At 32.4% G+C, this 27,795-nt stretch overlaps 1 protein-coding gene across 3 annotated transcripts; it reads left to right on the top strand.

Annotated features, from left to right (window-relative positions):
- Window positions 1–22: 22 nt before the first annotated feature.
- On the top strand, window positions 23–27,795 carry LOC139529853 (uncharacterized). Of its 3 annotated transcripts, XR_011665907.1 has the most exons (18): window positions 48–220; window positions 1,597–1,714; window positions 3,111–3,156; window positions 3,981–4,164; window positions 5,551–5,859; window positions 7,231–7,300; window positions 9,170–9,213; window positions 11,185–11,253; window positions 12,233–12,286; window positions 15,021–15,284; window positions 16,581–16,790; window positions 17,010–17,257; window positions 19,019–19,115; window positions 21,281–21,317; window positions 23,627–23,744; window positions 25,154–25,368; window positions 26,424–26,617; window positions 27,325–27,795. XR_011665907.1 is itself a non-coding variant. In XM_071325791.1 (17 exons), the coding sequence occupies exons 3-17, from the start codon at window positions 3,118–3,120 to the stop codon at window positions 27,421–27,423; spliced, it is 2,133 nt and encodes a 710-aa protein (XP_071181892.1). In that variant the 5' UTR covers window positions 23–220; window positions 1,597–1,714; window positions 3,111–3,117; the 3' UTR covers window positions 27,424–27,795. The 3 variants fall into 3 exon arrangements, 2 of the variants coding, with proteins under 2 accessions (XP_071181892.1, XP_071181893.1); XM_071325791.1 differs by lacking the exon at window positions 23,627–23,744 and having other exon boundaries at window positions 23–220; XM_071325792.1 differs by lacking the exons at window positions 1,597–1,714; window positions 23,627–23,744 and adding an exon at window positions 1,822–1,889 and having other exon boundaries at window positions 81–220.

Here is a 27,795-nt window from a genome sequence, read left to right as displayed (position 1 = left end):
ATGGTGGTGGTTACAATACTACGATCGAAGTGCTATATATAGGATTCAAAACAGGAAGTAATTACTTCAGTCAACACTTTAATCATAACTTAATTGTTGAATAACACACATACAACGTGTACTGGCTTATTGTGCTCTGTACATTTTGGGATGATTTGAAAATGAAATATCAAGCACGTCTCAGTATATGACAAACAGATGCTGGAACAAGATGAATGATGTAAGTAAAAATACACTGCATACATATATTATCTATTTATATCATTCAATGTATACAGCGTTACATGTGTAATATACATCAGTACATGACTTTTTGTGCAATCTATCAAAGAAATAAGTGATTATTTATAATATAATTTTGTTGTTAAAAAGAAATGTTCATTCAAATATACATCAAATATGTCCTTTGACGCATAGTGTAGATCGACGTCCTTTAATTCAGGTATTTTAATTTTATGTTTCTATTTTCAGAAAGCAAAAATTCAATGACATACATTTTTATCTTTCACATACACTCAAATGATTAATCATAACATTGATTGTGAGTTAATTGACTGTCCCTTTGTATCTTTCGTCCCTCTTCTTCTTTATATGAAATTCAAGCACGATTCCTCCCGTCACGATTTAAGTATCTTATTCTTTACAAAGCACACTAATGTCGTCATTCACATCAAAAGCTAGCCACACCTTCAAAAAGACTGACTTATTCAGAAGGAATATTGTTACAATATTGTTGTCAGGTCATTAAGATGGAACATTTTGGTATTAATATCAATTCACTCATAGAGTATCCCAAGTATATTATGTTCCTGTGTAAATAACCTTTATATTAATATTTTTGCAATACTGTTTTGTTTATATGCTTCTAAATTTTTAATTGGAATACATGCTCATGAAAAATGAAATTTTTTAATGTAATATACCATGATCTCACTACGTTTGAACTTCACGACATATTTACTCCTTGTTTGCCTTTTTTGTGACTTATTAAATATCAATTTAATATAATGAATCAACACTGCCATGAAATAGTAGTTTCCATAGTATACGTTCCAAAATGGAAGTGTAAGACAAATTAGTGTCCTGTAAAAAAGAGTCCGACGGGCGTCTGGACAGTTGTTCCCTGATTTGAAGTCTTAAATACTGTCCAATGTCATGAAATTTTCTCTCACAACTGCACAGATTTTTGAACTAGTGATCTCCATAAAACAAAATAATACTTAATAACTTAGCTGCATATCTATAAATCACAAAAAGTCGAAATATATATTTTACGTTTATACAGTATTGCGGTTTTTTTTTAATTTTTATACAAAAACATGTCTATAGTTAACACCTATTGCTAAATAGAAATGTGAATTCATTTATTTTTCGAGAAGAAATTGATCGCAAAAAAATGAAAAAAAAATCTGTTGTCCACGTCAGTGTTTCACGCTCATTTGAACCATTTGTTTATAATGTAAAGGCTCTTCAACTTTGTACTTGTTGGCTTTATGAATATTTTGATATGAGCGTCACTGACGAGTTTTATGTAGACGAAACGCGCGTCTGGCGTACTAAATTATAATCCTGGTACCTTTGATAACTATTTTATAGATGCAAAGCTGGTTGAAGTGGTAGGGTTTGCAGCACGGCTTGTGATAACAATTGATGCTTCTGATATTAGTGTGGAAGGATAAAGGAATATTCGCTGGAAAAGAAGTTGAGTTGAATGGTAAATGCTTGCCATCGTAATAATAGTCTCAGTTTTTTGGGGTTTTTTTGTGGGCCTAGATTTTTCTTATCTGCTTGTTGTATATTTAATTTTGATACTTAATGTAGGAATACATGGAGATGTTGGTTAAATGTCAATCAAATAACAACCCGGCGATACAAATATAAAATGAAAGGTAGGAGTTTTATAGTTTAAGTCTTAAAATATAAGTAGATGACTGTTATGTATATTATACAAGAGTATAAACATGTGTACAATAAAATCAACGGTACCAATTTTGTTGCACCAGATGCGCATTTCGACAAAATATGTCTCTTCAGTGATGCTCGTGGCCAAAATATTTGAAATCCAAAGCTTATATAAAAGATGAAGAGCTATAATCCAAAAGGTCCAAAAAGTATAGTCAAATTCGTGAAAGGAATCAGAGCTATGCATGAGGGCAAAGTAGTATATGGACAATTGACCTAAAATGTGTTTACCTGTTCGGGTTAGCTCACAATTATTTTGTATATATCAGGCAATGCATTTAAGCATAATCCAGTTCTACGTTTGAGTACTATGTGCGTTCAAATCTCTCCTTATCCAACGGTAACTGCGTTAAAACTTTCCACCCTTTGAAACAATATATATTTTATGTTTATCATATTTCATATATGGTTCATTTTGCATTTTTAAATCTTCAAGGGTATTAAATATTGAAGCTTTAAATAAAGGCAACATTAGCATACCGGTGTTCAAAAGTCATCAATCGATTAAAAGAATACAAAACCGGGTTATAAACTAAAACCGAAGAAAACACACCAATTATAAGAAGAAAACAACGGAACAAACGTAACACTGAAGATCAACAAAATCAAACGCAAACATACATAGAAACAAAATATTTGATAACTGCAATATTCCTGACTTGGCACAGTACATTCTAAGACAATATGGTTGGTTGAACCTTGTTAAATGCCGAACCAAACCACCCCACTTTATAACAACTGCCATATTCCTGACTTGGTAAACAGAGAAAAAAAGTTAATTAAGGAAAACGACTAAGTAAACGTACAAACGAAAGTCATATAAACTACACAAAATAAAGATTGAGCATTACAAACCTCACCAAAACCCTTGTGTTATTGCCGTGTAAGCAGTTTCTCCTTCATTGTAACACCAATCAGGCACTTTTTCACTATTGTTACATTGAGTTGTATATGTCGGAATATAGGTCTAGGTAAATTTTCTTTGTATTAATATATCTTTAGGGCAACTGCTCTGTCTTGTTTCTTCGAAGGCGAGACATAGTTAACAAAGGATTCTTCATATGTTTCTTTATCAATATTAAAGTAATTGTGTGGTTTATGTTAGAGTGCAGTATTTAAAATTCTTGTTTTCTATTTTTGCACTGAAGATTGGCGATGATGATGATAATAGTCTACATTGGGATGTTATTATTGGTAATATATCATTTAATGTTATTTATGTCATTGCAAAATATTTTACTTGTGTACATTTAATGCCACCTGTTTGATCTGTGATGAAGAATGGAAATCGTATACAGTATATTACAATGTATTATTCTTCTTAAGCTTGGTCTTCAAAATTAAGCAGTGTTAATTAAACTAAAGGCTTCAATAGTTTTGTATTTTCGCTGAGATGTCGGACAATTTACTTTGGAAGAAAAAATAATCTCTCGCTGATTCTGCGTTATGAAAATTTCATTGGTGTCTGGGGATCTATGCATTATTAATAAACCCGACAAACAACGTTTTTTTTCCTTAAAAAAATATAAATATATATTCAAATTGCTTAAAAATGTCTATGCAATTTTGAAGGTTTTTTTGTCGGTTTATCTGACATATACGTGTAAATTTTGGTTTCCTGTTTATGCAAATTATTGGTCAGATCAGTGATGGGGAAATCGTGAACTTGAAGATATGAAGCCTCATTGTGACTTTAGAATAAAGACCATTTATGAAAAAGTTCCATATTTGTTTTGCTTTGTGAAGTGTGTTTGTGTATGTTCATTTTGAGAAAAAAAAACATTATCAGTATGTCATAGCGCGTCTTGAACACAAATCGTGCAAATTAAAGAGAAATAATAATAAATAAATATAAATTAAACAAAGTATTGAGAGAGTTCTTTTATTCCGTGTTTAACATCTTTCTAGTAATGAAAAAATAAATTATAAATAGCTAATATTTTTTAAGTAAAATACTCTTTTCATCCCATTATTTGAGCTTTTATTCATTATAAACACTATTGATTTCTTTATAACAGGTGCAAAATGTATTGATGGTACCAGATGTATTAGAATTTGACTTGCAGTGTCCTCGATCTGGCCATTGGGAATATCGCTCGGAAGCAATAGGCTGTTCAAATTCAGATACATATTATTGTTTGTTTGACTTTATAAATGAAGAATATACTGAAAATTGCACAGGTCCAGACTTTGATCAACAAGGTAGAATCAAACAATATTTGTAAAATTTTTGATTTAGTTATAATAATCATATCCTATAATTTTCAGAGAAACAGAAGTTGTCTGCAACAAGAGAGAGCAAGAGTCTTTGTTAAATATATCTGGAGATTACATATTATACATGTTATGCTATTACTAATTTGATAGTGTATAAAGACAGACATTATTCGTCCATTTAAATTAAATCTTTACAAATAAAAGTCTCTTTTTGGATGAATAAATATCATAATTTTGTGTGGACAACAAAAACACAAAGTCGCTGTGACGTCATACACATGTTTGACCCAAAATGAACAATTTACAAATACTATTTGTTTGGATAAAAAAAAACAAGCTTAGGGCATCATTTGAGTATATACGTATGTATAAGGCATTTTGTAAAACATATTTTTGGGGGTTAGTAGTCAGATACATATAAAAACTACTTACAAAATCTTAAACGAAGTATTTTTACATTTATTTTGCGGTTTTGCATTCAAATGAAGCCTAAGACTAAATTGATAAAGCATCATTAGCGAAAAAAGTACCGATTGATCAGGTTTTCTGCGTACTGATATTGTAAACCAGCAACTGCGAATCACAAAGTTTTCCGGTGAGCTCAGCGAGTAAGGTTTAATTTTATTTAGAGTAATATTGTCGAGTGAGCGCAGCGAATAAGGTTTAATTTTGTGTAGATCAGCTGTCATTTTACATTACAAATAGGATGAAAATTTGATGATCGATTTATCGATTTATATTTTTGTATGTTTCATAACAGAAAGAAGTGGGAATGTTTTGCTTCAACAGCAAACCTGAACTGATATGACTTCAGATCAAACTCATATATGACGTCGGTAATATCTCGATCCGGGGGTCAAAGTTATTAAAGCCGGGTTAACGTATGTAGTTTTATGTAGCACTGCGCGGAGTGATATGGATAGTGGAAACACCAATAAAGACCGATATCTGGCATTCTTATTTCCTGTGACCTTATAGATGCTGTTATTTTATAGTTTGATAATGAAATTGAAAATGGAAATGGGGAATGTGTCAAAGAGACAACAACCCGACCATAGAACAGGTTGACAATAAATATTTTTATTTTCATTAGGACAAACAAGTGGTCTCACACCTTTGTGTTCACACTAATATTACACTTGATTAAAATTTAAAACAGATTAAAACAAATATACAGATCAGGGGTAAACTCTACTTTTCAAAATAAAGAGATGAGGTATAATTGCCACAATAGGACAAAGGACGTGGATGTAAAATAATAACTATCATAGGTCAAACAATACATTGTCTTCAAAATTGAGAAAAACTCACTATATAGTAGATAAATATTTTTTTTTATCTGAATGCAGAATTAAAACCATTTCTATTTAGGATTTAGACGTGTACTTAGACCAGGATTTGATTCAGAACCTTGTTCATCAAAACGATACCAGCCCTTTCCATTCAACACAACTGGACACAGCGTTTGTGTATATGAGAAGTCAGTCTGTTCCGAGGAGGGACAGATATCATACTATACTGGGACAACGCTCACTGATCGAACATGTCGTTGTGACTACAGAAGAGGTTATGAGTTCATTATAAGACCTAAACAAACAGGTGGATGTTTCTGTATCCCATCCGAGGAAGACTGTTCGTGTGTCCTGAAAAAATGTGAAAAGGATTTCGACCTATCAGCAGGTATTGCTTATAATTAAACAGTCCATTGTTTAACTGTGAACATTCTGCTGGCCTAAGAAAATGTTGTGAACATTCAGTAAGGCATTATACCTACTCAGGTACCAATTATCATGCTTTATGCATATTTACATGTATAGATTATAACGTGGCTTCTTACATATCAGACCCTTTATCAGACCTCGTTCATGGTATCAGCCTAAGAGCAGAAAGGTTTGAGTGATGATATAATGAACGAGGGAAGATAAAGTGTGTGATATAACAAATTACATGTCATAAACTTTACATTATATACATCAACAGAAGACAAAAAGACAGAAAGTTTTTTTTTAAACATTTGAATAAATGCATAATAATTATGACATGGATGGCATATTTTCTTATTGGCACTCATACCACATCTTCTTATATCTATGTATTTATCATATTAATTGTTTTGCATTTTCATAACATGTTTTTCAGGTTCTTAATATTTGGGTTTTTTTTTTCTTTTTTTCATAAAAAGGTGTATTTTCCGTAATTTCCTGAATAAATTGCCTCATTATGACGACAGCTATTGAAATATGATTATACAGGCCCCGAAAACACTTTGCAGGTTGAAATTTTAGGTTAAATAACTATCGTCTGAACTGATTTCTTCCTTCCCGATTTCGTAAGAGTCAAATACATTTTCAGTCAAAATCATAAAATAAGTATTTTTCTTTGGAATTAAACAACATATTTGTATATATGTATATAACCGCCAAAGGATGTTTTTAAAGGCACCTTAGTTTTAGATCCACGACGAAAAAGGACTGGATTATCCAAAAATTTGGCATAATTCATAATCCTAATCTACAACTAAGGGAAATAATGGGAAAAAGTTAAGTTGTGCAAATCATGTAAAAAGTACCTAGGATTTTGCCATATGAGCTAATATAAATATGACGAGAATATTATATTTAATTAATCCAGTTCTATGTGTCTATTTTACGTAAATGGAACAAGTGATTTGCGTAGTTTCACCAGCAAACCGGAAAATGATTCGATAAGTTCTGGTCCAACACGTCTAGAGGTCTTCGTCATATCAGGTATTTAAGACAAGACTGTCGTTCTTCCAGGGTCCTAATAATCAACGTCATGTATTCAAGGAAGGACTGATGTCTGTCCATACTATGTTCATCTGTTTCCACAGTAATATTCAACTCAACAAGAAATTTTGAAACAAAATACTAGAAACAATATAGACAAACCTTTTATATCGTCAGTTTAATTTGTCTCCGGGTTATTAATAATATTGGATTACAATTTAAGAAAGATTGAAAAATAAAAAAAATACAACAATCGTCATCTGAAACGTAAATTATTTAAATAACATACATAATCTGTTTGTAGATTACAAGTGTATCCCAAAAGATCTATCACCAGCTGATACCATTTGTTCACCATTTCCAATCAAAGAGAAGTGAGCAATACTATACTTAAAACTGACAATATCTAAAATATTGAAAAATAGTGATTCGAATTATACACTTATCATAGGGATTTTTTCAATTCGTTTCCTTTAGCTTTTAATTAAGGCAACAGAAGTTTACTGTCATAGTTCTAATCTCATACAGTGATTAAAGACCTGTACTATTGATTGAAATTATAGGTTCAAAATCATAAATACTTACAACACCATTTTACAAATAAACGGATTTATATTATGTGATTCGAACAAAAATTACCGTTATAATCTATTCACATTTATAATTTGTAAACAGCAGTTTGATGTAGCTTTACATTTGAATAAGCACATCTTTGTTTGCGAGTTTTTACTTCTGTTATTTGAGCATCACTAATAACATGTTTGCAGACGCTTGCCTGGAGTACACAATTTTAATTCTGGTATATATGATGAATATACTTTATTTCTTACATTGCTTGCAATGAATTACCGTTATTTCCTAGTGAAACAAAAACCGATAATTTCACATGTGAAATTAACTGGGTATACAACAATAGGTGTTGTCAAGACGTTTTAGATGACGTCGCATCATAGCAACTCTAATTTATTAAATCAACTATAAATCCTATTGTTTATAACATTGATTATGAAAAAAATTAACCGTGTCTGTTGTGACGATTTTGATTTTAACGAACGCAATCTATGTATTACTGGTAAATTATTAAACCAGGGATATCGTTACCATAAATTACTGAAAACCTTTACTAAATTTGTCCATAGATATAAAGATTTGGTTTTGAAGTTTGGTTGTACCTGTAGAAAACTTATTTCAAACGGGATAGCACATCCTCATTTTTACGGAAATGTTGTTAACCGTGCCCGGAAATTTAGAAATGATCCATGTAAACTTGTTGCTCCTTTAAATAAACTTATTCTAAAAGGTTACCTTTTCAACACTGTAATAAGATCATTGAATATTGTTTTTATTGAAATAAATATTGATTTTGTTCTCAGTAAATTAAAAGCTAACTAATATTACTAGTAAGTTATATACATATACATATTCATGGATCTACAATCTGTCGATACCTGTAACTTGGCATTGCACAAGGTCATGTTTTTCTCTGGCTGTTTATGTGTCTTTTAGTGTCGGGATGTATAAGTACCCGGCCACGTCCACTTGTATTTTGTCCATCTGATGAGTTAAGCTTTTTTCAACTGATTTTTATAGTTCGTTATTATGTTGTACTGTTATACCACTGTCCCAGGTTAGGGGGAGGGTTGGGATCCCGCTAACATGTTTAACCCCGCCACATTATTTATGTATGTGCCTGTCAGGAGCCTGTAATTCAGTGGTTGTCGTTTGTTTATGTGTTACATATTTGTTTTTCGTTCATTTTTTTATATAAATAAGGTCGTTAGGTTTCTCGTTTGAATTGTTTTACATTGTCTTATCGGGACCTTTTATAGCTGACTATGCAGTATGGGCTTTGCTCATTGTTGAAGGCCGTACGGTGACCTATAGTTGTTAATGTCTGTGTCTGTGTCATTTTGGTCTATTGTGGACAGTTGTCTCATTGGCAACCATAACACATCTTCTTTTTTACATAATCAAAGAATTAAAATATCGAAAAATGTTTAACTCGTGACCAATCAACACTAATAATTAACTCATGCGCTACGCGCATTCGTGAAATGATGTGTTGTTCGGTCACTTGTTGAATATTTGTCCCTATTTGAATTCTACGATAAGTTATTGAGCTATAAATTATACATCAAGATCAACTGAAGACTCGGACAAATTGCAACCGTTTTAGGGAAAGATGATATGAAACAAAATAAAACAGGTGTTATACACAATAACATTTAGGATGATTTTTTTAGGAAAAATATGACTACTATAATGAAGTCTAATTTACAAGACAAAGGTAGGTAGTTCGTTTATCTTATATATTTTTTTGTTAAATCCACTTCAAAACAACAAAAGTCTGAAATGGCATATATCTGTACTGGACTGTACTGATTTTAACTCTACCAGTCTGAATTAATCTGAAATTTACTCGACTGTAACCTGACCCAGTAGTCAACACTTCGGTGTTGACATGAATATCAATAATGTGGTCATTTTTATAAATTTCCTGTTTACAAAACTTTGAATTTTTCGAAAAACTACGGATTTTCTTATCCCAGGCATAGATTACCTTAGCCGTATTTGGCACAACTTTTTGGAATTTGGATCCTCATTGCTCTTCAACTTTGTACTTGTTTGGCTTTATAAATATTTTGATATGAGCGTCACTGATGAGTCTTATGTAGTCGAAACGCGCGTCTGGCGTACTAAATTATAATCCTGGTACCTTTGATAATTATCTATACTTAACAGTCTGAACTTTTACTCGAATTAGACTATTTACCGGATTTGTTATAACATAAGCAACACGACGGGTGCCACATGTTGAGCAGGATCTGTTTACCCTTCCAGAGCACCTGAGATCACCCCTAGTTTTTGGTGGGGTACGTATTGTTTATTCTTTAGTTTTCTATTTTGTGTCATGTGTACTATTGTTTGTCTGTTTGTCCTTTTCATTTTTAGCCATGGCGTTGTCAGTTTATTTTCGATTGATGAGTTTGACTGTCCCTCTGGTATCTTTGGTCCCTCGTTTACTCAACCGAGTATAAATACATGTGTGAACTGCAAAAAACTTTAATTTTAAGGATAAGAGGATATTATCACAGAACCGAAGGAATTATACAGGTAATAATACGCGTAAGTTCGCTTTTTTATGTAACGTCATATCAGAAATACTTTGTCGGTAAGATGCATGAAAGGGTGAAAAAGGAATATCCTAAATGAAAATTGGCTTTTGCTGTTGTGACATGCCAATTTCATATGATCGGACCCTGCTACACGTAACAATGCCTCCAGCCGTCTGCGGCAGAGACAGTCACTCCCAATAAATAACGGGTTATCCCATCATAATTGTCATACATATGGCGAAGATTAAATTACACTGAATCAGTTTAAGATGGCACTGGATGTAACAGGCCACGCATCACTGCTCTATCCAAAAATCGGTTTCGCCATTTCTTTACACAAAATACTGCTTCTGTATCTCCTGTTTATTGAAAAATGTTTGTCGACATATTCAATGACAGGCTTCGTCAACACGGAATGCGATCAAGAAAACCTTAGGTTTAACCTGTTTGTCCCAGGTATACCGACATACATGTATTTTGTGGTAAAACACTATTGGTAGTCTTAACTTTGAGGAACTGGTAATAAAGTTGGTTCATCGACTGGATACTTTCTGTTCTCTAAAGATGCAGTCGTCGAAACCTCGTTCACAGCAATCGAAATGATCTTTTTGCGTTCTAACAAGACTCTTTGCGATGGAATCATGATGTTTGCGTCAATATTACCCAACCACAGAACAAACCTAGTGTGCGTCTTGAAATTTAATAATTTAACACCATAGATACAATACTCATTATACTGTGACGCCACCTCATGATAAACAAGCTTGTCAACTTGGATGACACAAGACACCATATGTTTGATACAAAAAGGAGATCAAGAATAGTTTTAACAGCACCTTTCGGTGACAATTTGACGCCATCCAATTTATCGTGTTATTTATAGAAAATTGTGTTCAGTGTTTTGCATAACATTAAAATCTTTTGAATTTTAAAAATATTAGCTCATAAATTAGATACGATATTTTGTTTTTTGCAGTTTATACATGTATTTATACTCGGTTAATGTAAGTAGATAAATGTAAAAGATTCAGTAACTTAATGAAGTAAGGATAAACATGTGTTGAAAAGCTCATGAGTATGTAGGACATTGAAAATATCCCAAAAGACATTGTTGTTGCTCAGATTTTTTTTATTCTTTTCAGTTTATTTTACGGTTGATAGCAGAAGTGTACCTGTGATCACTCTACTTGGGGTGTGGATATTCATTGTTGGTAAATGTATTTAAAACATATTTTCTAATTATAGATATTTTTTAAATATTATTGTTTAATTAAAAAAATATGTTATTAACAGTAGTTAGGCGGACTGTCATCAAACGGACGAGGATGAAAAAAATAACCAGAAGGCAGCGTATGGCTTTCAACAGTTAGCAAAATATATTTTGTATTTAAAGCAATGTAATAATGTACTGTCATGGATGGATATCCCATATCCTTTCCTTTGTCTATAATAAAAACAATTCAGTAGAGGAAACAATTAACAACAAAATGCATGTGTGAATTAAAAGTCTAATTCATGATATAATACCCGATTTTTAGGTAGAATGAGAAAAATATCCCTTGCGTATGCGTTATATCTTAAGTCTTACGTATACTGAAAATCATTAATTCGCTATTGTGTTTCATCTAAAAAAGAAAAAAGTAATAAGACATCGTATAAATAGCGTGGTATTTATTGATTTCGTTAAATATGCCATTCTTTGTAGCGAATGTCTCAACAGTATAAATTGTTTGAAGAACTGTATCGACAGTGTGTAGAAATCTTCAATAACTTTATGTTCAATGAAAACCGGTAAAAGAAAAATTCGTGATCAGCAATTTTGTTAATAGAAAATAAGATTATTACGAAAGTGGCTTTAATATTCAGCCTCCAAATTATGTTTAGACTAAATCAGCTACCATCAAATAGATGTTAACAGGCTAAACATTGTAATGACAGATACATATACAGTATTAGGTCAATGTCAGGAAAATATAAACTTTTTGTAAGAGGCTGAGAAACTAGGGAAGATCGAGGTTCTACCGAACTCTTCCTCAGTTTTTCGCTGAGTACAAAACAAGTTATAAAAGTTATAAAAAGAAATAAACACAACTAGTTAGAGGATAAAGAATAAACTGTTTAATCTTATTTCCACAGTCTCCGAGGCAATATGCATTTGTCTATACGTGTTTTTATCATCCTATTTTTTAGCATTACCATTTGTAGTATATGGTGTTGAAAGACTGAAGGAGTATATGGAGAGAGGTAGGTAGTAATAACGTAATAACTCCGATAAATTAACTAGTCTTCTATCTTCAAATAAATGAAAAATATTAAATTCACACAAGGAAACGATTATGAACGTGCGATGTTAGTCTCGACTTGATTGTCGTTTCAGAACCGCTATTTAAACATTTTTCCTAATTAATCTATTTCGTGGAAAATTATCGCCTGTTAAATGTTGAATTTTGATAAAAATAATTTCATTGTTTGTCCATTTAACATTTGTATCCTTTTATCCTGGGAAAGAATTATGTACATGCGGTTAAGTTTTTTGTTACATATCTGTTTGTTTTTATACTGATTACGATTATAACATAATGTTGATTGATGTTCCCCTTCTTGACAGTTATGTTTCTAATTGCTGGATTAATATGTCGGGTCTTTGGATAACACATTTCGCAGATATTAATAAAATTGAAAATGGAAATGGGGAATATGTCAAAGAGACAACAACCCGACCATAAAACAGACAACAGCAGAAGGTCACCAACAGGTATTCAATGCAGCGAGAAGTTCCCGCACCCGGAGTCGTCCTTCAGCTGGCCCCTAAACATATATACTAGATCAGTGATAATGAACGCCATACTAAACTCGAAATTGTACACAAGAAACTATAATGAAAATTAATACAAGACTAACAAAGGCTAGAGGCTCCTGACTTGTGACAGGCGCAAAAATGCAGTGGGGGTTAAACATGTTTATGAAATCTCAACCCTCCCCTTATACCTCTAGCCAATGTAGAAAAGTAAACGCATAGCAATACGCACATTAAAATTCAATTCAAGAGAAGTCCGAGTCTGATGTCAGAAGATGTAAAGAAAGAAAATAAGCAAAATGACAATAATAAATAAATAACAACAGACAACTAGCAGTTAAGTGAAATGCCAGCTTCCCGTTAGAGTTTTAGTATCATACCATCATAACATATATGAGAAGAACATAACCCGTGTCATGCCAACAATTGGTTATTAAATAAATGTGTTTAGTTCCGATGCAAACACATTATAAGTGAATCAATATTAACGCCAAAATATGCAATCTTTACTGACCTGAAAACAGTATCGTAACTATATCACTTCTTAATAAGTCTATTTAAAGGTTTTGTTAGCTTCTGAGGTGAATACTGACATTTCTGTGCTTTATAAAGAATATTTCCATAAAAAAATGGATGTCAAATAACTGAACGTATAAGAAGTATGCATGTTGAGCTATATTTACGAATGATGTCTTTATAGCGATGATAAAATTTAGTAAATGTTTTAACTAGTTTGTGATATCGAAAACCCTGGTGTAATAATTTTCAGTAATACATAAATTTCTTTCGTTAAAATCTAAAACATTGTTACACGAGCAAATCGTACAAGTTGAGATATATAGATTCCACAACTGCAACAAGTGTGTTACGATATTTCTCCACTCGAAACAGTACAATCTTAATATTTAAAGCGCGAGGCTTTGCAGAGCTTTTTAAATAGTTAAAATCTAACTGTCGAGAGTGTAGATATATCATAATACACGAGTTATAGTGGTGGAATCTGTTTCTTTAATGATTTTTATCCTTCTTTTCAAAGATTTGAAGAAAGTTGTGTACTTTTATGTGACGTCATCAGGCATGGTCGCCTTTTTTTATGACGTCACAGTAGGAAAATGCAGAAGAAACAAAGAAAATTTAACGTCACAATTAAATTTCGACCAATTATTTGCTGAGAACTAATTTTTTACTAAAGATTAGAAATATTTTTCTCACACCGGTCAGGAAATGTGAAAATAGCATGAAAATTAGAGAAATATAAACACCGTAAGATGGTGACAAGGAAACGTCACCGTCTAAAAATGGATAATTAACGATAGGAAATGAAAACTAATCTCTTATCATATATTTTAGTATTAAGCTTTCCGTTAATGATATAGATATCAAGATCGAGGAAAGGGCAGTGGTCATTGTTATAATAATTTTATTTAAAGTAGGTTCAATAGGATAAATTTCTTTAGTATACATACTGAAGTCGTCATTATTGAGAGCCAACATATTTTCCAAATATCTAAAAGTATTATTAAACCAGGTTTAATCCACCATCCTCTACATACATTGTAAGAACATGATTGTACCAGGTCAGGTATTTAACAGTTGTTATCCATTGGATTGATGTGTTTTAGCTTTTGGTTTTGCCATTTGAACAGGAACGTTCATTATGAATTTTCCTCGGATTTCAGTGTTTTTGTTATTTTACTTTTTTCTATATTGATGGTTCCGACAAGTTGAAGAATGTTCAGATTGTTGTGTTTGATATAAATAATTATGTTCAAAATAGTGTAGACATGCATTGTAAATCAAATAAAGCCATTTTTTAAATGTTTGGTAATACGTTGTAGCTTAAATTTTGATAGTTGTCATATGTTAAAGCCGATAGCCGTGATCGTATATATATAGGCGTTGCGACTAGTAAAACTAAGATAGCAAGTCAACATTAGTGATCGGTGGATCTATCAAAATTATTCTTCTGTTAGAAAAATAGACAGCGTCGGAGAAACGGGTTAAGAACAAATACTTTTTACATTATTAATTTTCTTATATAAATAGTTTTTCGCTTCTGATCAATTCTTTTCCCTCAAAAATTTACCTTTTTCGTTATGATAGGATTTTAATAGTCTGTGCTTTTCTATATGTTCTCTCATACAATTAGGTATATCATCACAAATAAATATACAATTTCAGCTATAATATCGTCGCCTTTGGATGTTATAACATGTATCGAAGGTCAGCCTGCTGTATTCACTTGCGAATTGAGAAAACCTCATATGATGGTCAGATGGTACAAAGGTTCGGTTCTACTGACAGATACTGTCAATGAAATAACCATTGAAAGTAAAGATAGAATGTATGTTCTAACCATACCAAATACAACGAAGGACAGCAGTGGATTTTATTCAATTAAAATCAATAATGAATCATCAAAGGCTCAGTTACATGTGCGTGGCGGTAAGACCTTTTCAAAGTATTAAAATATAACTTACATAAATGTATGCGTCTGAATTTGTTATACACATACAGATACTATCAGAAGTTTGGTAAATTGATTTATATATTTGTATATATGTAAAATATCGAAATCTTCAAAATACAATAACAGTCTTTATGAATAAACATTAAGCAAAATAGTAACCGACTGACACGAATCAACACAATACTTACATGCACGATCTTGCAATATATGTAGGCAATTGACATGTTTTAAAATGACAGCAAAAAAATAAGAACAGGTTTCTTTAATAATGTTTTTTTAACATATTATTGTATGGAGCTGGCGATATACTCATAGCTTCCCAAGAGTATCTTGTTTCCCTAAATTCTTCGTCATAGAATAAAGTAGAACGATTTTACGTTAAATTGTTTCCGTACATTTTAAAACGTTAAATATCTGGTTATTTTTTTTTTCAGAAAGAATCTTTAAATTTTATTTTTCTCTTCAGAATACAAATACCGGTAAAAGAGAACCACATATGACTTGAAAACAACTTTTAATCATATCTACCAGGTCGATGAAACTTCAAATTAAATATTCCGTGACAACCGGTACCGCTTATGGGATGCAGCAACATTACGTGTTAATGACCTCATATTTTAGCTATTTTTTTGTTTATGCTTGTATCGTAATTTCGTGTCATGAATCAAGCAACAATTTATTTAATGCATGCACCAGAACAATTTTCTGGATCTACGTTCATCGATACAATTCAATTTACGATTAGGATTAACTAGGATCATTCAAAATAGCCAAAATCCTCCAGGGTCAACTTTACTTAGTTTCTATACATTTTTTAAAATCTTATAAACGGACAATATAACACAGTTTTTCATAAATCACTTCAGTACCGATGTACTGATTACTGATTTGATGATACTCCTGGGGACTGAAAGTCCATCATCAGCACCATGAGGGTCATATCCGACTCCCGATTTCGAGCAATTTTAAAGGTTAAACCCTATCGCACTCTTTGTTCATTAACAGACATGTATTAAAAAAAGGAAAAGCACGTTGATCTAAAATAAAAGCGAAAGAATGAAACATAATTTATAGACTTATAATTAATTAATATGTGTTATGATTGACACACAAAACGCTACATTTTTCTTAATAGTCTGACTATATTTAATTGAAATCTTTTGGGAAATATAAGGATATTGTATTGTTATTGTTTTTGATGTTTTCAGTGAATCAGGATTCAATTTCCATACTTAATGTTCTATTCAACTTTTTTTTATTTCTATTTTTAGTTGAACTTGCAGCTGAGGAAGTTAACTATTTACGTTTAGTTCACTTGATGCTTCGGATTGCAACGCCTGTAGTTAGAGGAGTTTTTGACAAAGAGTTTGACCCCGAACAATTAAAAGGCGGAAATATCTTCCCTAGATATCGCATTGAACAATTGGTTAAGCGTCGTCATTTGAGTGAAAAAGAAAAAGATCTAGTGCTTTCTATTACACGTAAAATTATGTTATTGCCTGGGATCTCTTCATAAAATATCAGTTAGCCTAACGTAATAAGAGTTTTTAACAAGACGTCGTAAGAAAAATAGTTAATTTGAGTAAATGTCATTTCAGTTAAACCTTTATAGTCATATTGGTTGGTCAATAACATCACGTCTTTAAACAATTGAAATATTCAAATTCAAAGAAATCTTATATCAATTTAATATTTTTCAGGTAAACGTGACCCATCACCCAATGGTTATGACCAGTCATCAAAAGATTTTGATTTAAAGCTGATGATAACCCTCATTCGAAACTTTATTCCAAAAAAAATAGTCATAGTCGATGTGCTTCCTAAGCAAAGTAATATTAGTACAGGAGCTAATTTATCAAGACTTAAGTATTACCGAAATCAAATTGTCCATAACGAAGGAAGCTTTTCAAACGTGCAGTTTTCTTCTTATTGGAAAGATATATGTCGGGTAAATATTGAAGCGCATCTCTTCTGTGAGCATATGACAATTTATTTCAATTTACATGTAATAACCAGCAATCAGTTTATATATCTGTATGCATGATAATTGCAAATGAAAAACAACAGGTAGGTGATGAAACACACCTAGCAAGAACAGGGATAAAGATTTTGATTATGATAATACATTAATAGGTTTGATCCCGACATTCTCTGCAATGACCCGTGTCAGGAATGTTCAAAAATAGAAAACGTAAGATTCCGATAAAACAATGCAGTGAACAGCACGGCACAATCATACACTGTCAACTTGTCCTCAGCATTGCTATATATATCTACACATTTTGCACGAGTTCAGACAAGTATACTTTGTGTTTGTCTTTGATTAGGGTATTGTGTATAGTTTCAGTGGACGTAAATGATGACGAATGTGAAAACAACCATTTGATTTTCTCAGGAGTAATTTTTTTTTTAAATTAAACAATATTTTAAAGATAGAAAAATATTATACTTACTTTATAATTAGATACGAACATTCAATTAAGTTGAGACATTTAGCAATGATGTTGACAAAAACTTATATGTTTATCAAAATTATATTTATCAGAGACTTAAAAAAAAGTTTTTCAAATACCACTTTGAATCATTTAGGCATGCTTATTGTCTGAGCATTTTATTAAATATCCAAGCTGTAAATTTTGAACTAGATTTTCTCGGAAACATCCTGGTTACCAAATATTAGATTGAAACAGGTAGTCATACCGCTTATCATCTTTATATTATAAAATTCTTCAAAGGTACTAGGCTTGCAGTTTTGTGTACCGCACCACGTACCGTCTTGATGAGATTCATAAGTGGAGCTTGAATTTAAACAGTTAAAAAAGTTAAATCAAATATACTACATTAAAGCGAATTGAATCCAATATACCGAAATATTGTGTTGCATGTAACTTATATAAAAGTAAGGAGGTATGGTATGATTTTCAATGAGACAACCATCCACCAAAGTTTAAATGAAGTGGATGTAAGCACTTATAAGCAACCGTACAGCATTAAACAATGAGACGAAGAAAACCAACATCCTAGTTCTTTACCTCACAATTTACGAAAAACAAATATAACAGATGTAAGCCAATGACAACCGCAGAACACGCAGAACCCGCAGAACCTCAGGCTCCTAAGTAAGGGCAGTGGTGAAACGGTACAACTTAATATCATGTTATATATAAGTCAATAAACGAAAAATAAATACGAGAAAAAGCCACAAAAAGTAAATACAACAACCTATAAGTTATGGGTTGTATAATTGCATATAACATGTGAACAAACTTAAAAATCAGTTAAAAGGAGCTAAACTGTTTAGATCGATCCTTGAGCAGAAAAAAAAACATCCAACATACTGGATATGAAAGATAATTTATAGATCCCGCACAACAAAAAAACGACAAAAAGTACAGGGTATACTTTCAGTTATTGACCGCTTGTTAAAAGTCACTAACAATAATAAAAATAAACCAAGTAAAAAACGGTAGTAAAGCTTAGTATTCCAGATAATTCAACATTTAACAAAGAGTCACATTACCGAAAAATGATATATTACATGAACCAAAAAGTGTTAAGTCCCCGGATTTTGATGCACTTGAAACCCATATAAAATCATACATATATGTACTAGGTAGAACGAACCTTTTTAAAAGAAAGAATAATACATAATGTTTGTGGTATCCAACAATAAATTTATTTTCAAAAATTAAATTCATTGATGTTGTAGGCTGTTGTTCTTCTAAAAAATGAAACTATTCATCAGGAAGAGAGACACATTCCGATATCTATGGATGAAAATGATCCCTTGGTAAAGGCCATAGTTGGTATGTTTTTCCATATTACAAATAAAGATAGACAAACTAGACTAAAAATCAATTATATTTTTTTTTTACCAATCAGATTCTACAGATACAATTACTATTTCAATATTAAGAGTAATCATGGTTTAAATGAGCCCTTATATATAATACAACTATACTGAAATATAATTTATTTTTGGATGCAACGCGTCTTCTGATTGACTGACGTCGTTTTGCTTATCAGCCCATAGACATAATTTAGTCATGTGACCGTGACGTCATCAACGTTTTTTCATGGTTTACTCCGGTTTAAAATGGAATTCAGAATTAAATTATAAGAAATGACTGTAATATTTTTTCTGTCTATTCTAAATAACATAAAAAATGTGGTGCACACTGTTAAATAACCCGCTACGCACCACATTTTTCATGTCATTTCTTCATAGACAGAAAAAATATTACAGTCATTCCTTAAATAGCAAAATCAAGATCAATGGCTCAGACAATAAAATAATGTGAACCGCATTAATTCAACAAGGAGAAATACTAAGGTACCTAGAACTTAATGTTGTTAGGAATACCTTGCTAATCATGATTAAGAATGTGATATATTGTCGATAATAGGTTACTGATGTTCAAATATATCCAATAACTCATATCTGAATAATTAATAAAGGCAACAGTAGTAGCTGTTCAAAAGTCAAACATCGATTGAGAGAAAACAAATCCGGGTGAAAACTACACCCGAGGTAAACACATCAACTATAAGAGGAAAACAACGAAACAACAGAACACTAAAGTGAATCATACATGTAAGCATGACAAGTAAAGCTCATGAACACTAACGAGAGCGACACCGGCTACGTTGACAGGGAAACCGTCTCCGGCTATACATGTATCGCCTGTCGTACGAATACACACTGAGTCAAAGAGAGGCGACGTATATTCATTTGGCATTTAAACTCATAAGTCGAACATAAACTGACAGAGCAAAGGCTTAGAAATACAAACAACACACAGACAACTAGACAAACAACAGTACATCAAAACACAACAGAGATCATTAAAGTCTAAGCAACACGAACACCACAAATAACTTAGAGGTGTTAACAGGTGCTCCGGAAGAGTAAGCAGGTCCATCTCAAAGTACAAACCCGTGGATAAGTATAACCCGGTATGAAACAACTGGCGAAAAGGGAACAGAATTGAAGAAATGAAAATCACAACATAGCCACACGCTGTTGATATCTGAGCGGTCAACTAATTCATGATGGCGTCCGAATAATTTACGAAGGGATGATCTTTAACTTTATCTCATGAAACTCTTGCTTTAATAGCTTTCTTATGATGCAGCAATCCTATTTAAAGGAAATGATGACAGGAAATACAAGCCCTGGAATATCGTACCAACGGGGGTATATATACTCCTTATGAATATGTGATGAAGGCGCTACTGCCATAATCTGAAATTTTATATTACTTGTAAAATTTTAAAAAATTGTGACTAGTCTGGTATCTGAAGACTTAAGACAGCGACAACATGTCTCTAGTGAGTTCTGACAAGAACATTTCGAATCGGTCATCCAATTCTTGATGATGACAGTTAAGCGTATTTGGTGTCGATATCAGTCATTATTTATACATGTAACACTGTTGGAGCAGATTTTGTGTCAGGAGCACGTCCTTTATATATGAACGAGTGTAAATGAGATATGTTAACGCCATACCATGAGGCCGAGGGTATATTAGTTGGTGTTTGCCAGAACACCCCCGCTGTAAGTGGTGTTCTTGCTCCTCAGTCTTTAGTTTTTAATATTGTGTTTGTATACTGTTGTTGTATTTTGGTCTATTCCGTTTGCGTTTGTGTTTTGCTACAATTGGGGACAGTGGTGTAACAGTAGAACATAAGAACGAATTGGATAGTAACAGGGCATAAAAACGAACTATTAATCAAAACATACATAAACATTGGAATACTGTTATAATGAAAATATACGAGGTATGTTTATTAACACATAGTGCCATGTATTATGTTTTATTATACTATTAAACCTTTATGTTCATTTTACCTGCATATGAGTGGCACCTACAGCGCACATACGCACATGATACACCTAACTGCAGCTTCTTAAGACATAAATAAACCCTTTATTTAAAAAAAAATACAATTTCAATAATTCTGATTTCAGCTTCCTTTGCCAACGATACGAAAGAAGAAGGAATAAGGTAATACTTTTGAAAATTTAATATCATTTTAAGACGTTGAAATAAAATGAAACGTTGCATGCTGTTGAATTGTGTCTTTCATGAATGCACTATTATATGGCTCGATACGACTGAATAATATTGTATGCTAGGACAGGTAGTGATTTTTCCCATTCAAGGGAAATTGACTGTATACAGTTTCACTTAAAGTTTTTAATAAAATCGTACATTAAAGTCATTTTGATCATGGCAATACTGGTCTGCGGATAAAAGGCGGGGTATAAATAAGCAGGCACTGCAGAAATTTAGAAAGTAACGTCCACTGCCTTGACAAAGGCATGTAAATAGCAAGAGGCTCGCTCTCTGAGCGTGGAGGACGTGTATTTCTCTATTTTTTGTGCTATTTTCACATTTCCTGACCGGTGTGAGAAAACTATTTCTCCTCACCAGTGAAGAATCTGTTCTCGGCAAATGATTGGTTGCAATTTAATTGTGTGACGTTAAATTTTCTTGTTTTCTTCTGAATTTTCTTATTGTGACGTCATGAAAAAGGAGACCATGCCTGATGACGTCACATCAAAAAAACTTTCCTCAAATCTTTGAAAAGGAAGGATAAAAATCATTAGAGAAACAGTTCCACCACTGTAACTCGTGTATTACGATATTTCTCCACTCTCAACAGTTAAATTTTAATTACTTAAAAAGCTCGGCAAGCCTCGCGCTTTAAATATTAAAATTATAACTGTCTCGAGTGGAGAAATATTGAATACACTTGTTGTAGTGGTGGTGGAATCTATATGTAATCAATCAATCGTCAGGCTAATTTGAACGACTTGTTCTTTTCTTGCTAACGTGTCCCTTTGGGTTCGTGTTGTTTATTCTTTAGTTTTCTATGTTGTGTCATGTGTACTATTGATTTTCTGTTTGTCATTTTCATCTTTAGCCATGGCGTTGTCAGTTTGTTTTAGATTTATGAGTTTGACTGTCCCTTTGGTATCTTTCGTTCCTCTTTTAACTATATAAGGCTGAATTCGTACGAAGGCTTTTCAAGGAGAATGAAAAGAAGCTATCTTTATCCATTAAATTCATTTATGCTATAAAGATGGTGTCATCTCAGTAATAATTCAAAATTGTGTGACTATAGTGATCTCATCTTCTAAGTATCCTATTAAATTTGACATAAAGTTATTGACAAGTAAAGTGGATTAAGAGCAAAACTTTACGACAAAAGATAAGATTTCAGCTTCCTTCCAAATTATGAACCTTTTATTTCTATGAAGCAATATTCCAGCATATTAATTACATATCTTCAAGTAAATACGATATTATAAAAATTTGAATTTCCTATCATGATTTCCCTGAAAGAAGGTATCTGCTTACAAGAATGCTGTTAAAACACAAGAGCCAAGTGGTGATGTTCAAATATTGTTTCCAAAATTAAACGGGCACAATCACGAGTAAGTTTATCTGTCTCACAGTTGACATTTCAATGGACGTGCCCGCGATCTATTTTCATAGAATATAATCTATCGTATGAGGCGTTCATATATGTTTAGATCACCTAATAGGTTAAGTGAGCTTTTCTCATCACTTGGAGTCCATCGTGCGTCGTTGTCCGTCGTCGTCATTAACTTTTTACATTTTGAACTTCTTCTAAGGAACCCCTGAATCGAGGAATCAAACATTGCATACTATTCCTTATGAGGTGATGACCAAATGATGTTACATCATTCAAAATGCTCGCCAGCGGGGGATTTCGATTAAAATTGGACCCTATGAATAAAACATACAAATGTCTTCTTTAAAAAAAAAAGTAAAATTACAAAAATACTGAACTCCAAGGAAAAATTCAAAACGGAAAGTCCCTCATCAAATGGCAAAATCAAAAGCTGAAACACATCGACAAACGAATCGTTTACAACTGTCATATTCCCAAGAACCACTTAATGAAATAAAACCAAACATGACATAAATGTTCCTTATGAAGAGCTGACTAAGATTTGTTACATTGTAGCTGATCCATCATCCAAGTTGGGCTCCTGAGAGGGACTGAGTTTAAAATAGGCCCATAAAGGAAATCCATACAAATGTCTCGTTTTAGAGAATAACAATATAGAATGAAATAAACATGGCATAAATATTCCTTAGAAAATGCTGACTAAGTGTTGTAACGATCAATCATCCAAGATGGCCGCAAACAGGGACTTGGTACATAGAACCCTATGATAAATTCATATAAATGTTTTCCTTAAAAGAGCCACTATATGTATGAAACCAAACATGACATGATGTTCCTAATGAGGTGATGACCAAGTGTTGTTAATTTGTAGCCATGCAATCATCCAAGATGGCTGTCATCGGGAAACTTAGTTTAACGAAGGACCCTATCTGACATACATCCAAAAGTCTTCCTTTCAAGAACCACCGAAAATATTTACACAAAACATGGTAAGAACGTGTCTAATAAGATGCCGACCCAGTGGTGTTACTTTTTAACCAATCTATCATCCAAGATGGCTACCAGCGGCGAACTTAGTTTAACGAAGGACTTTATGCGAGATAGATAGAAATGTCTTCTTTTGAAAGACCACTGAATGAAATGAAACAAAACATGACATGAATGTTCCTCATGATGTGCTGACCCAGTGTTGTTATGTTAGTAAATCCATCAACCAAGATGCTTCCAACGGGGAACTTAGTTTAACAAAGGATCTTATTGGAAATATAAACAAATGTCTTCTTCTAGAAACCGCTAAATGGATTGAAATCAAACATGGTATAAATGTTTCTTTTGTGGTGCTGGCCAAGTGTTGTTACTTTGTAGCTGATTTGTCATCCAAGATGGCTGTCAGTAGGGGGAGTAAGTTAAACATAGGACCCTATGTGAAATACATACAATTTTTTTTTCTTCAAGAGAACCACTGAATAGAATGAAACCAAACATGACATGAATGTCTAAATGAGGTGCTGACCAAGTGTTGTTCCTTTGTATACGTAGACGAACCATCATAAAAGATAACCACTAGCAGGGGACTTAGTTTTTACATAAGACCCTATGTGAAATACATACAAATGCTTCTTCAAGAGGAGCCATGAATGACCTGAAACCAAACATGGCAAATGTTCCAAATAAAGTGCTAATGAAGTGGGTGTGTTTTATTTTTGATACTGTACGTGCTTAGTGGACGTAGTTTATTTGAAATACTTATAGATTATCGATGGTATCTTTTCTATCGAAAGGTCGTTCCTCAGCTACAATCTCATCGAAGGGCTACATCCATTAAGGTGCAATTTATCCTCAAGTTTAAAAGACCATTGATAATGTATTTATCACTATTCTGCCTATAATGTCGTTGATGTTTACATTGACAACGTCTGGAGCTTCCTTAATTTCTGACAATAGTTGTCTACTTTCATTTTCGAGCGAAACGCTCGATATGAAAATTTATCACAAAAAAAAATCAAAAGAAAAATACATAAAAACGAGATAAAAAAAAGTTATAGTTCCTTGATATCAGATTGTTAATGTTTGCTCTTGTATTTTTATACATCAGCTAGTATAGGTTCTCAATATTTAAGCTTTTGTCACTATAAAGGCCCACCATACAACAACGTTTGCTTTAATGACTCATATTGATCACTTTAACTAATATTTCAGTAATAATTTTCACTTCTTTTACTGAATTTCAGAAATTACGAAGCTTGCTCATTGTCGTCCCATATGTATGTCAAGCAAAGTGGGCAAAAAGAGTTTTATTTTTATTATTAGAAAATCAATGAAAGAAAAACACCCATGTGACGCTTTTACATTTGCTTTTTTGTTGACAACAAGTTTTTCTCATTCTGTATATTTATAGCATTACACAGTTTATAACCAAAGAGGAATCAATGTATCTTCGAGTTGTGCACCTGCTACACAGGGAGGCCTGTCCAGCTGTTAGAGTAAAATTTAACATTCTGTTTCCTCCACTTGAGCTGAAACAGATTCTCCAGTCAAAAATCCAAATTCTGTTGACACAGAAAGGAAAGAAAATTAGTCATGCGCAGTGGAACCTTCTGTTTCCTCAATCAGGTTGTATACTTTTTCTTTTAGTTTCCACAGTTTTCCAAAATAATTTTTCATATACTAACACCATGGAAACGGTATATACCGATACATGATCTGCCAGGCTTTCGTCTAACTTCTGTGTGGTATTCACTGCTTGTGAAATAATGTATTACCTAGAATAGTTTGCCTGCAGCTAGCTGTTCATTTTTGTGTCAGGTGAAAGTTGTCTCATTGGCAATCATACCACATCTTCTTTTTTACATATCCATGATATACGTTGAAATCATTGATGGTTGTGAAATGTTAATCGACCGTATCGTACGTTACGTTATTACTTATTTGTTTTTAGAAGATCTGAAAGCTGTCCTTTTACTAGTAATTCATTCAGGAAAGTATGTAATCACTTTTCTGTATATACCATTTAATCGCATAATTTTAAATATTTTATATAAAACATGAAAGATATTTTTCTCAGTTTGTATAATTTAGATAACATGTATAAAAAAAAACCGAAACTTGTACGTCTGGAGTCGATTTCCCAAAGAAAACTACGACTCATTTGTGCCTCCCATACACAACTATGTCTCAAAGAAAGTCCTACATTGACTTGGTTATGATACAGTTACTTCAGAGTGGAGTACGGGGACATCACTTTGTCAAGTTATAATTCTATGTTTGCGACATGTTAAGTTAATCTTTCAAGATTATAGCATGTTAGTAATTGTATAATAAATAAACTCATCGTAGATATCAGGATTAAATTTTGTATTTACGCCAGACGCGCGTTTTACAAAAACATTAAAAGGGTCAAATAAAGTACGAGGTTGAGCATTGAGGACCAATATTCCTATAAGATATTGCAAGTAATTGTCATCAACACCAATTGTTTTTAAGAAACGAAACATATACAATACAACTAGGAGTACCCGCTAGACTATTCCTAAATAACATCAAGCAAAACACAAGAAACACATTATTGTGAAGCCCTTTATCGCCCCTTTCTTGTCCATTATAAGGCATGTAAATTAAATGGGTACCTACGAAAAATATAATATATATTTTGTTTGTCTTTTCTGTAGGCATTCCACGATCGATAAACTTTAGTTTGCAACTGATGGTTACATGTATATGGTACGCAAGTGACAGAGAGAAGATATCAATGGAAGATTGGGGTGTCATAAAAGAACTTGAACAATACATTTATAAAGTAGCACAAAACAAAGGTCATCTAAACAAGAGAGACTTTGATGAATACTGGAATGAAATCAGCAAGGTAATCATATGAATTACAGCCTTCTGAAAGTGCTTCTATATCCTTCCATTTTTTTCTCATCATTAAATGAGATACGAGTTGGGGTTTTTTTACAATTGAACAAATGTGTTTTAGAACTGACAAAAGTTAATATGAAAAGCAAATACGCTTTACATAAATATTATTTTAAACACTTTAATGATATTACTCTCTCATGACTTTTTTTAACATCACGGGAATAGTGGTTTTCAAAGTAATAAAAAATGAATGTAAAACGTTAGAAATTATTAGTTATACTAGAACGTGTGGCCGAAAGGTAACCGTTTCTCTGTATGACCAAATAAATGGTTTTTAATCTTCATTAATCATATATGACGTATTCAAATGCTACAACTATGGACAAGTAATGTTATTTTACAAAAAAAAAACAATGATATGCAATCGTTTGTAAAATAATCATATTCCACAAGAAGACATGCCTGTTCCAATTCTTGTATAACAGCTGTTTCATTATATGCATTCATTTGAGGTATTGGACTTTTGATTTTGACATTTGATAAAGGACTTTCCCTTTTGAATTTCCCCTTTGAGTTCGTCATTTCTACTGTGAACCTGTTATTAGACTTATTTATATTACAAGATAGAGGTGATCTTTTGATTCTGAAGTATTTAATCTACATTCCAGAAACAGTTTATTTCATCAATTGTCACGTTTAACTTATTTTCAGAGGATTCTTCTAATTGGTGGTGAAAATTTTAACAGAAGCACTACCTATCTGGCTATAAACACAGAACATGATACAATCTCGGAAAGCACTGCATCATAACGTCAAAGGACTAAGCTGAGCAAATCAAACCCGTTTTTTGGGAATTAGACGCATGGTGAATAAAGAAGTTTGTACTACAGAGATATATGTGTATGCATAATGTGTTCATGAAATTGACATCAAGTTACAGGATATATAAATGTGTCTTTGGTATTTCTAGTCGAAAATACCTACAAAAAGAAAGCTGAGAGAGGGATTTTGCAGATGGTTATATCTCGGAAAATAAATATCCGAGTAGGTGAATGATCAAAAAGATTTTAAAAAAAAACCCAAAAAAACACGCATAGCTAAGCTAAAGGCAGCAAAATGACTAATTTCAATTTTATATTGTATTGATTCTTGAATGAACATAATTATATAAGCATAACAAAA

The sequence above is a fragment of the Mytilus edulis genome, chromosome 7 (assembly GCF_963676685.1).
Source record: "Mytilus edulis chromosome 7, xbMytEdul2.2, whole genome shotgun sequence".
In the NCBI taxonomy this organism is placed as follows: domain Eukaryota; kingdom Metazoa; phylum Mollusca; class Bivalvia; order Mytilida; family Mytilidae; genus Mytilus; species Mytilus edulis.
The sequence above is the reverse complement of the archived record's forward strand: the minus strand, read 5'-3'. Positions and strand labels throughout refer to the sequence as shown.

Bases quoted from the DNA above. Each gene is read 5' to 3' on its own strand.
- LOC139529853 (XM_071325791.1), top strand. From the start codon at position 3,118: ATGATGATGATAATAGTCTACATTGGGATGTTATTATTG. The intron at 3,157-3,980 runs GTAATATATCAT...TCTTTATAACAG, and splicing joins ACATTGGGATGTTATTATTG to GTGCAAAATGTATTGATGGT. The intron at 11,254-12,232 runs GTAAATGTATTT...CCTATTTTTTAG, and splicing joins GGTGTGGATATTCATTGTTG to CATTACCATTTGTAGTATAT.